Here is a 12,669-nt window from a genome sequence, read left to right as displayed (position 1 = left end):
ATATAAAGAATTGTCCAATATATTGTCTCATGTTTTGATCAACTTTCATTTAAAAAGCAAGATTACCTTGAGAAAATATAATAATGCTTCTAAATCTTAGATTTCTACTCTCACCAACTGTTAATTTCAAATTAAGAAATTCAAAATTTTCTGCCTATATGCCACATCTGAGAGTTGTACATTTTAGCCCAACATTAAAAAAAATTCAAATGGCAAATTTGAAAAATTTTATTCAGGTCGCTTTTCTTAGAAGCTCAGAAAAAATAAAACCAGTTTTCAAATATATTGCCATTAATGAGTTAATTTTTATTCCAAAGCTTTATTCATATTTTCTCATTAGTAATTTCAAAAAACTCGCTAAAAGTCATTGTGTTCCTTAGACAAAAAGTGACAGAGAAAGTATGTCCTTGATAAAGGATATCAAGTGATGGTATATTTTGGTAACTTTTAGCTCTTTATGAAGAAAAAGACATATGTAGTGATTTGATTAAATGTATTATTATTTAGAGAGTAGAATAATTTCATGGTATATATTTATTGTTTAAAAAGATACATTTATAATGGCTGTGTATTATTTGTTAGGATGAAAATGTTTCTGAGTAATAGATTCCTGAGAAAACAAAACTTAACTACTAAGTTGTGTTTAGGTATAGACATAACTATTATTCTAAAGTTTCTATATTCAAATTTTCAGCATAATTTCAAGAAAATAACCTTAAGTATTCTCATTTTATTTCTGTGACTTTATACATTGATACTCCAGAATTGCTAGCTAATGCATACACTACTTACTCATAGAATACATAATTGAAACGTTTTAAAATACTGCATTCTTGTTTTCTTCTTTCATTGACTATAAAATCTAAGAGGACCTTTGTTGTTGCCATTGTTTTAACTGAATGATCACTCAGCTTCTCTAACACTCATCTGCTCAAGTAACCATAAAACAGGCTTATAGAGGGCTTTTTCCCCAAAGGTCAGCAAAATATTACTAACTTGCTTAAGCCAAAGAAATAATCAAAAATGACATAATCGTAAGTCTGACATTATGCAAAACTAGATGATCTGTTTTAGTTATTAAAGAAAATGCAATTGGATACTCGGACTTTTTTATGTCTCCAAAGATAGTAAGATTGAAATAGTGTATTAAAAGAGCTGTACAAGTGATTTGAGATCGGGTATCTGGTAACGTGTAATGTTAACTTGTGTATTCATAGTTTATTTGCAGTCATATGTTTCGTCACTGGGTCTAGTTTTCTAAAAGCGCATGTTGTGGAGAAATTTGAATCTTAAGAGAGTACGAAATATCCTAGTACATGACCACAGAGGAAGCTATGCTGATTCCAATAAGGGCAGGCCATCAGGGTATGAATATTACAAGTGAGAGGAAGTGGAGTGATGACTTGCATACCATTTCAATTACAGAAAAAGAGCAAGTGAGTTAGTCTATCTACAGGCACGATCCTTTTAGGAAATTCCACTAAAAGAAAACAGGTCTTTCTGAAATGAGTGGGAAGGCGTCACACTCCAGGCATTGTAATTTGGTCTGTTTGTGTTTCCCAGGCCTTGGGATCCATGTGGTTTCATATATTAAACCTGACTTTGGCTGCCCTTTCACCCTGACTCAAATATAATCACTCACAGAGTGAGTCAGGCCAAGCTTCCTAAGCGTGCTCCACCCAACAGAAGTGGGATAAAGGATACCCAGATAATTAGCATTTATTAAGTGCTTACTACGTACCAAGAACTTGCTCAGTGCTTTTTATACATTATTATGTGATCATTTTTCCACAACAACTATAGGAGATAGGTAGTACCTCTGTTCATTTTATTAATGTAAGGGCCAAAGTAAAGTGAAACCCTGCCTCATTCTAAAGATAGTCTTTCTTCCAAATCATATATCATCCCACTATTACTCCAAGACATAAACAATATTGGAAAACAGTCTCCATCAAATAAGAAAAATAAATGTGGGCTAGCAATCTAACTGCTCTAATGAATGGTTAATATGGACAATAACTAGGTAGTAGTATTTTCATACTAAGGGTTAAGATATCATTATGATAACAGCAGCATAAACTTATTTGTTTCCTTACTATAAATATACACAGAACAATTCTACTTTATTTCCACATTAAGCTGAAATTGGAATTGAAATTTGAAATTATATAATACTGACAGAATTTATGTAGTACAAGAAAAAAATACTGGATTTTGGTACATCATGCCAAACCCCTAGCAGTATATTTTCTGAAATAAAAAATTGTTATAACATTTAGAAACTCTAAATTAGGGTTTATCGCAACTAATGAAGATGTTTTAAGAACATTATTACATGTTAAAATGTAAAATACACAACAGATTCCATTGTCTGAAGTTTCTTAATCTGAAAGTGTTATTCATTCCTAAATTTTCCTGCTAAAACTGAATTTAAACATTTATTGGCATTATCATATGAAAGTAGTGAAATTCCATTTTAAAAAATCAAGATATTTCAAGTTCCAATTTTAGACAACCGTTTTGTTGTTTGCTTTTCCTTACCAGGAACAAAAATTATAAGTCATCTAAAATAGGTGAACTGATTCTTCCAAAAGAGTTGAACTGATTTGAGAAAAATAAAGTCCTATGGTGAAATTAATTTTAATAATCCTGAAGACCCTTAAAAAATACTTTGCAAAGCAATGTGTTAATTCTGGAACATGTATGATTGTGTAGTCTATGCTGATGCCTCAAAACTCATTTATTTTATGCATGAATGTGTAAATATTATGTTTTCAATTTTATTCTGTAATGGTATTTAATTTCACAAGGCTTGTGATTCAGAGTCCCTTGGTTCTATCCCAAACATATCTGTATCTTCCATCTTGCAGCAGTTCTGCTTTTTGCACCCTGTCAGATGTAACCTTTGTGCTAATTTGGAAAAATCAGTTCTCACGTTTAGTGCTGAGAGACTGATAACTGAATTCTCAAATGAACTACACATTTTCAGAGATGAAGTACAGAGCTGTGGACAATGACTGTGTTTTCCCACAGTGTAAATTCTTCAGACTCAGCTGTCAACATGTGAGTGTGCAGCATAAAAGCAGCTTTAACTTGATGACTTTTTTTCTCCAAGGCCATAAAAATGAAATGGATACTATACTCTCCTTTATGTTATTCCATCTTCTAATGAGATTTTGTTTGTCGCGGACAGAGAAAGCCTGTATGCACTTTAGGGTACTTAGTAGATCAAAGTCTTCTTTCTAAATAGAAAAAGAAACATTTTCCCTCCCACACAAATATTTCAGTTTGCGAACTAACCAGATAGCAATGTTGAGGTTTTTTTTCCTACTAATTTTGCCTCTGCACACATCCTAGGTCTAATAATTTATATTGGATATTCTAGAATATTCCCTTGGGTTTTTGGAGTTCTGCATATGCTCTTCTCTTCATCTCAGCACCTTTTTATTTCCCTGGTGAGGCATCACATTTCTCACATGGTCACCCAGGTACCGTGAGACCCCATCTACCCCTGGTGGCAGAGGAACATTTGACTACATGTCTAATCCCCTTTGATTACCACAGTGTTTGTATGCAATCATCAATTATGTTAGGCATCATTAGCATTTTAAACAATGAAGAAGTGATGCCAAATTTAGAGAAAACTTGGGAGAGCAAGAAATAAGGGAAGCTAAGAGAAGAGATTTAAAAAGAATGGGCTAGTTAATGGTAAATACTGCAGGAGACATTGTCAAAGTAGAGATTAATAAAAAGTAATAGAAAATCATTAGTGTCCTTTGGAGGAATAATTTCATGGAAGTAATTATTGGATGAATGCCAGGTTTAAAGTAAAGGTAGTGAAACATTGAGGAAACAAGTCCTAACCAGGCTATGAACTTAGATATATTGGGACTTTGTGGCATACCATAAGAGAACAGTTTTGCATGGGATAAGTAAGATTTCAGCTTGGGGGAAGAAATCAGTACTGAAAAAGGGAAAAAGATAGCAAAGGATATGTAAATTGGCTAAATTAACCAAAGAACATCAATGCCATTAAAAGCCAAGGCTGAAGGGTCAAATGTGGAGGCAGGGAGCATGTCTTTGTCACTATTACATGGAAAATTATAGGACATTCAGAAATGCTGTCACAGGAGGGAAGAGATGCTGATTGAGGTAATTTGAGGTATGTTTTATGTTTTGAGTAGTCACTTTGAAGTATAGGATCGATCAGAACAAAGGTTGTCACACAACTCATGGTCTCTTGGAATTTCAATGAGGTCTAGAGGTAGACCTGTGACTTTTCTCTAATAACTAATGGAAGACAAAAGGGATGAACTAAATTTTGGGGTTCCTGGAATAAGGCAGGAAAACCAAGTGTGGCAGAAGTTCATAGAATGAGATATTCAGTCATCTTACTGAGAACATGACTATAAACCATAAGCCTCTTTCTTATTAATGAATTATGTAAAACCAGGAAAAATTTCATGCTTCATTCTTATGAATGAGTTATGTACAAGCAGGAAAAAATTCATGGAGGGATAATTGGAGATTGGGTGGCTTTATTTTTTAAGACTGAAGGTAGGTATAAATATAGATAATTAAGTAACGATAAAAACAACCATGATTAATATAGTAGGGACCTTTATAAAAATTTTTGGTAAATGTGTAAATGACTAACCAAAAAAAAAAAAAAAAAGAACTCTAGGGAGAAGGATATAAAAGAATTGCTTAGTTAAAATTTTGAATAAGAGTAGTATTTATTTATTTTAGGTATATGCATTTTGTACATTTTCTGCTATGCCAAAATTATTTTCTATACTAAAAAGAAAAGAGAGTAATAGTAATAAATAATAATAAGCATCTACTTGATCAAGTAGTTAAGCCAGTTCCTGAAGTTCAGAAAACCGGGTTTCTGTTCTAAACATTCTTGTACTAGATTAGATAATAATCCTAACCTATAAAATGGGAGAGGGGTTTTAGGATGATTAAGATTAAATGTGAATCAAATGAAATCATGATTTAAAAGACCTTTGAAATTTTGAAAAGACTATTAATATGTTATTCACACTGCAATAACATTCAGTTTTTGACATTCGCTAGTATATAAGATGATGTTTTCAAGGAAACAATAAGAGATGTAAAGGAAAAAAAAACTACTACACTGTAAGATTTGTTGTGGTGTCCCCATAAGACAGAATTGGTAAGTCATCTTATCTTTTTCCATTTCCTCCCTTCTGTAGCTCCGATCCAGATCTTTCTTTCCATAGCTAAATACTGAGAAACTTCAACGTTGGCACTAAATGAATCTTTTCCTGAATATTTAATCTCTCTTTTCTTTCTTTGCCGAACTTTCTCACACCCACCATCATGAGGTCATCACCATTAGCTTAACTGCACAATAAATTTCAAGTCATATTGCATGTACTGTAAAAGAGTTCTCCAGTAACTTAATATAGTTACATATGTTACATGTTTATGTTCTTTCATAAACCACCTACCATTGAGCCACCTGGAATCATGCTGCTCTGTCCTGATTGGGTGGTGGTGCCCAAGAGTTCGGAAGATAGCAAAGTCTCGCCCCATAAAATCAGCTGCAGTTCCAGAGTATAATTCTCCATCTGTGTTGTGACAAAACCACATACACATTCTTTAATTCAATTAAGGCAAAAACAAAACAAAACAAACAAACAAAATGCAAGTTTCATGTTGTGACCATGCTAAGAAGAAAACTGAAATGCTCTCTGCATCATTATGCAATTACTTACTTTTTATCCTTATTGAAGGATATGTCCTTATTGAAGGAAGTATTTTGTCAAATACTTATTCAGTGATTTAGTGTATGACTACTTATCTAGTACTAAGAAAATCTGAATAAAGTCTGATTCAGTGAATCTTGCTAAAACATAAAATTTTATTATTTTCTACTATGACCACTGACAAACGCACAAAATGGAAACTACATTTATCATATCACTTGCTTTTATATGTGTAAAGTTACTATGGTTCTAATATCCTTATAACGTAGGTAAGGTATCATTATAAAATCTTATTCATAGCTTTTATTCTAATGGCAATTAGATCTTTTATAGACTTCTTTCTCAGTGGGATCTGAATTAATGAGATTTTGCTATGATTTAGAACTAACTAATATTTTTCTTGCCAGAATTCTTTTCTTGCTTTTTTTTTTTTAATATATCTAGTGGGAGAAGTGTTTTTATTTGTTATAAGCTATCAACTAGTCCAAAAATAAGTCAACCACATGGCCTCATATATAGCAGAAATGTGTTTTAAGAGGAAGGAATTTTGACAAACCCAGATCATATTCACTCCAGTGCAAGATTCCATCACTTTTTGACTCATTACTACTTAAATTGAATTAACTCTAGGTCAGAGTTTAATAATGGAGGAATCATAACCAGACGGTAAAGAATAGAAGGGAAAAGACAAGAGGTGGGTAAAAGAGAAGTTAATATTTACTGAATTTCACTCTGTGTTTGTCAGGCAGTTGGCACTGGCTTGACACTTTCAAGTTATCTCATTTAGTTCTATTAACAATCTCATAATGTAAATAATGTTATCCCTATTTTACAGCTCAAGAAACTCAAGGTTGCTCAGCTAATGGCAAGTCAAGGTGAAGGTTCAAACTCAGGTCTGTTTAATCCCAAGCCTTCTACCCTAAACCATACCACCTTTCAATAAACCAAAGTTTGTAAAAATTACTCTTTCTTTCTTGGAAACAGAAAGGACCTTGTATTATCTCTTCCAGAAAACATGTAATTGTCTTTCTACATACAGTGAATTAATGGAAAACAAAACAACAAAAGTTATACAATTTCCTTCAAATAATCCATGACAATTACAGTATATCTTAATATTATCTTGTTTATTGAATAGGTTAATGTTTATTTGTTGATTTGGAAAATATGCAGATAATAAAGAGGGCAAAGATAAATTATAACTTAAGCATTTGTGTAACATTACCATATGTTCACATACCTAATTCTTACTTGCAAAGAAGGGCTTTGCAATGTAAAATTGATATTCATAGTGGCCCAAACCAAAGCAATTCCTTTGGTAGAACCTTTGTCTCGCTTATATGTCTGAATAGACTTGACTTTGGAGACCCTCCAGAACAGTGGAGAATAGCTACACAGAGAAAATCACTGAGCAACATAAACATGTTATTACTCCAAACATCCATAGATATGAATCTTATCTTGAAAACTGAGTTTAAAAATTTGATCTTTCATTTTGGATTGTTGTGACTCAAGATAAATAAAAATGATGGTTAGATAATATATTGAATATAAATTATTAGTAAGTGAATTGTTCTTGCAAGTCATCCTAAATTGTCACAGCACGGTGTCTTTGGGATTCAAAAGCACTTTATACTCTCTTCACTTAAATATCAAGTGTAAATCTGACTTGCTCTCACTAAAATATGCCTTTATTTTTAGAAATAGCCCTTTTCTGAAAATGCAGAAATGTTATGATAATCTATGTATAAATTTCAAAGCCACTTTGAAATACATAAATGCCTATTGTCTCCTTAATATTAACCAATATTCAAGCACCATGACATTTTTATTAAGGGTAATATATAATTTTTTCCCAAAATATTAGCAAATAGATTATGTATTTTTAAACATCAGGTGAATAGTTATTGGTCTGAGTGAATAAGAGGGTCTCAGTTAAAAGTGTATTGTCAAAACATCATAAAACGGTCATGCAAATTTCAAACATTTTCATGATGGAACACCTGTGAGAAGATACCTTGTCTCTTCTTTCCTTAAAAAAATAAAAAAAATTAAATTACTGGTTGAACCTCTTTGCCTCTAAACCACAGTTAAAAAACTAAAAATAGAATAATTTAAAAAATGAAAACTGAACAATTTAATATCAAGATTTAGTCAGACCATGCCAACAGGAAGTTTAATAGGAAATATTAGAGTAAATAATGTAATTAATCAATCATTCTTGTCATTTAGCTTTCTTTAGGGTAAGAAAATCCATAATTATGATGTTTATTGTATTTAAAGTCTATTCAAGAAGCAGTTGAAATAGTAAAATCAACCACTAAAACCTATTACTTGGATAGAAAAGGTGTTTGTCTCTCTCTTGCATTTGGTTGTTTTATAACATTTTTTATCCCTCATATTAGAAAGACAAAAATCAATGCAAATTAATGTAAAGGCAGAAATAATATTTTATTTTTTTCACAAAAGGTAAGAAGGTCCTTCAGAAAAAGTAGAAGAGGTATTCAGTAAAAGAGCTACTCCATTTATCACTAAAGGAGAATTAAACAAGTGACTTATAAACCAAAATAAGTATGTAGTTTAGGCACCAGTTGCCTCCAGCCATAGGAAATTACCTCCCATATGAATATTATTTTTGGCAAGAGTTAGATGATTTTATTGAACTGGAGGGTACCAGATGATTAAGTGGCCACGAAGGGCACATTCCCATCTTGTCCATGCTCAATGTCAGTAACTGTTTAGTTGCACCAGGCCTTAGATCAGATTTCCTGGTGAGAGTTCTATGGGGAGTCTTATCAATGATGATTGCTCTAGATAAGGTATGACATCTTTGTTGTTTTGCCCAAAAACATAGGCAGTAGTATATTCTACCTTCTCTTATTTCTCATTAAGCAGAAATGTAATATCAACCCACAGTATATGCCATTTAATAAACTTGAACATTTACATTCTATGGTTTTATGAAATAAACTAAAGATATCTGACTATAAGAAATTTACAGGCTGACTCTCTTTTCAGACTCAGCCCGCCTGTACCCAGGTGAAATAAACAACCATGTTGCTCACACAAAGCCTGTTTGGTTGTCTCTTCATACAGATGCGCACGAAATTTGGTGCCGTGACTCGGAGCGGGGGACCTCCCTTGGGAGATCAATCCCCTGTCCTCCTGTTCTTTGCTCCATGAGAAAGATCCACCTATGACCTCAGATTCCTCAGACCGACCAGCCCAAGAAACATCTCACCAATTTAAAATCCAGTAAGTGGCCTCTTTTTACTCTCTTCTCCAACCTCCCTCACTATCCCTCTCTTTCTCTTTCAATCTTGGTGCCACACTTCAATCTCTCCCTTCTTTTAATTTCAATTCCTTTCATTTTCTGGTAGAGACAAAGGAGACAGGTTTTATCTGTGGACCCAAAACTCCGGCGCCAGTCACAGACTGGGAAGGCAGCCTTCCCTTGGTGTTTAATCATTGCAGGGATGCCTCTCTGATTATTCACCCACGTTTTGGAGGTGTCAGACCATGCAGGGACACCTGCCTTGGTCCTTCACCCTTAGCGGCAAGTCCCGCTTTTCTGGGGAAGGGGCAAGTACCCCAACCCCTTCTCTCTGCGTCTCTACCCCTTCTCCGCCTTTCTGGGGGGCAAGAAACCCCCAACCCCTTCTCCTTCACCCTGAGCAGCAAGTCCCGCTTTTCTAGAGGACGGGCAAGTACCCCAACCTCATATCTCTGCGCCCCAATCCCTTATTTCCACACCCCAACCTCTTATATCTCTGTGCCCCAATCCCTTATTTCTGCACCCCAACCTCTTATCTCTGCACCCCAATCCCTTATTTCCATGCCCCAATCTCTTATATCTCTATGCCCCAATCCCTTATTTCCACACCCCGACCTCTTATCTCTGTGCACCAACCCCTTATATCCGTGCCCCAACCACTTTCCCGGAAGATAAGAACCCCCGAACCCCTTCCCTCTGTGTCTCTACTCTCTTTTCTCTAGGCTTGCTTCCTTCACTGTGGGCAAACTTCCACTCTCTATTCCTCCTCCTTCTCCCTTAGCCGTGTTCTCAAAAACTTAAAACCTCTTCAACTCACACCTGACCTAAAACTTAAATGCCTTATTTTCTTCTGCAATGCTGCTTGACCCCAATACAAACTCAATAGTAGTTCCAAATAGCCAGAAAACGGCACTTTCAATTTTTCCATCCTGCAAGATCTAAATAATTCTTGTCGTAAAATGGGCAAACGGTCTGAGGTGTCTGACATCCAGGCGTTCTTTTACACATCGGTCCCTTCCTAGTCTCTGTGCCCAATGCAGCTCGTCCCAAATCTTCCTTCTTTCTCCCTCCTGCCTGTCCCCTCAGTCCCAACCCCAAGCGTCGCTGAGTCTTTCTAATCTTCCTTTTCTATAGACCCATCTGACCTCTCCCCTCCTCGCCAGGCCGAGTTAGGTCCCAATTCTTCCTCAGCCTCTGCTCCTCCACCCTATAATCCTTTTATCACCTCCCCTCCTCACACCGGGTCTGGCTTACAGTTTCATTCTGTGACTAGCCCTCCCCCACCTGCCCAGCAATTTACTCTTAAAAAGGTGGCTGGAGCTAAAGGCATAGTCAAGGTTAATGCTCCTTTTTCTTTATCCCAAATCAGATTGCGTTTAGGCTCTTTTTCAAATATAAAAATCCAGCCCAGTTCATGACTCGTTTGGCAGCAACCCTAAGACACTTTACAGCCCTAGACCCTAAAAGGTCAAAAGGCCGTCTTATTCTCAAAATACATTTTATTACCCAATCTGCTCCCGACATTAAATAAAACTCCAAAAATTAAATTCCGGCCCTGAAACCCCACAACAGGATTTAATTAACCTTGCCTTCAAGGTGTACAATAATAGAAAAAAGTTGCAATTCCTTGCCTCCACTGTGAAACAAACCCCAGCCACATCTCCAGCACACAAGAACTTCCAAACGTCTGAACCGCAGTGACCAGGCATTCCTCCAGAACCTCCTCCCCCAGGAGCTTGCTACAAGTGCCAGAAATCTGACCACCAGGCCAAGGATTGCCTGCAGCCCAGGATTCCTCCTAAGCCATGTCCCATCTGTGCAGGACCTCACTGGAAATTGGACTGTTCAACTCACCTGGCAGCCACTGCCAGAGTCCCTGGAACTCTGGCCCAAGGTTCTCTGACTGACTCCTTCTCAGCTTAGCGGCTGAAGACTGACACTGCCCGATCACCTCAGAAGCCCAGTAGACCATCACTGACGCCGAGCTTCAGGTAACTCTCACAGTAGAAGGTAAGTCCGTCCCCTTAGTCAAAACGGAGGCTACCCACTCCACATTACCTTCTTTTCAAGGGCCTGTTTCCCTTGCCTCCATAACTGTTGTGGGTATTGACAGTCAGGCTTCTAAACCCCTGAAAACTCCCCCACTCTGGTGCCAATTTGGACAACACTGTTTTATGCACTCTTTTTTAGTTATCCCCACCTGCCCAGTTCCCTCATTAGGCCGAGATATTTTAATTAAATTATCTGCTTCCCTGACTATTCCTGGACTACAGCCGCATCTCATTGCCGCCCTTCTCCCCAACCCAAAGCTTCCTTCACGTCTTCCTCTCGTATCCCCCCACCTTAACCCACAAGTATGGTACATCTCTACTCCTTCCCTGGCAACGGATCACATGCCCGTTACCATCCCATTAAAACCTAATCACCCTTACCCCACTCAACGCCAATATCCCATCCCACAGCACGCTTTGAAAGGATTAAAGCCTGTTATCACTCGTCTGCCACAGCATGGGCTTCTAAAACCTGTAACTCTCCTTACAATTCCCCTGTTTTACCTGTCCAAAAACCGGACAAGTCTTACAGATTAGTTCAGGATCTGCGCCTTATCAACCAAATTGTTTTGCCTATCCACTCTGTGGTGCCCAACCCGTCCACTCTTTTGTCCTCAATACCTTCCTCCACAACTCACTATTCCGTTCTCGATCTTAAAGATGCTTTTTTCACTATTCCCCTGCACCCCTCGTCCCAGCCTCTCTTTGCTTTCACTTAGACTGACCCTGACACCCATTAGGCTCAGCAAATTACCTGGGCTGTACTGCTGCAGGCTTCACAGACAGCTCCCATTACTTCTGTCAAGCCCAAATTTCATCCTCATCTGTTACCTATCTCAGCATAATTCTCATAAAAACACACGTGCTCTCCCTGCTGATCGTGTCCAATTAATCTCCCAAACCTCAATCCCTTACAAAACAACAACTCCTTTCCTTCCTAGGCATGGTTAGTGCGGTCAGAATTCTTACACAAGAGCCAGGACCGCACCCTGTAGCCTTTTTGTCCAAACAACTTGACCTTACTGTTTTAGCCTAGCCCTTATGTCTGCGTGCAGCGGCTGCTGCTGTTTTAATACTTTTAGAGGCCCTAAAAATCACAAACTATGCTCAACTCACTCTCTACAGCTCTCATAATTTCCAAAATCTATTTTCTTACTCACACCTGACGCATATACTTTCTGCTCCCTGGCTCCTTCAGCTGTACTCACTCTTTGTTAAGTCTCCACAATTACCATTGTTCCTGCCCCGGACTTCAATCTGGCCTCCCACATTATTCCAGATACCACACCTGACCCTCATGACTGCATCTCTCTGATCCACCTGACGTTCACCCCATTTCCCCACATTTCCTTCTTCCCTGTTTCTCACCCTGATCACACTTAGTTTATTGATGGCAGTTCCACCAGGCCTAATCGCCACACACCAGCAAAGGCAGGCTATGCTATAGTACAAGCCACTAGCCCCCCTCTTAGAACCTCTCATTTCCTTTCCATCGTGGAAATCTATCCTCAAAGAAATAACTTCTCAGTGTTCCATCTGCTATTCTACTACTCCTCATGGATTATTCAGGCCCCCTCCCTTCCCTACACATCAAGCTCAAGGATTTGCC

General features: G+C 37.1%; 1 protein-coding gene across 3 annotated transcripts in view; it reads right to left on the bottom strand.

Moving 5' to 3' along the window:
* SEMA3A (semaphorin 3A) overlaps nt 1-12,669 on the bottom strand; it is a 423,701-nt gene that overhangs the window by 85,303 nt on the left and 325,729 nt on the right. For all 3 annotated transcript variants that reach the window (XM_058425206.1, XM_032761201.2, XM_058425215.1), the window contains one exon: nt 5,478-5,597. In XM_058425206.1, the coding sequence (XP_058281189.1) occupies nt 5,478-5,597 (120 nt within the window). The remainder of the gene's footprint in view (nt 1-5,477; nt 5,598-12,669) is intronic.

Source organism: Hylobates moloch, unplaced genomic scaffold (assembly GCF_009828535.3).
Source record: "Hylobates moloch isolate HMO894 unplaced genomic scaffold, HMol_V3 SCAFFOLD_1, whole genome shotgun sequence".
Lineage (NCBI taxonomy): Eukaryota > Metazoa > Chordata > Mammalia > Primates > Hylobatidae > Hylobates > Hylobates moloch.
Note: the sequence above shows the minus strand (reverse complement) of the source record. Positions and strands in the feature narration are given on the sequence as shown.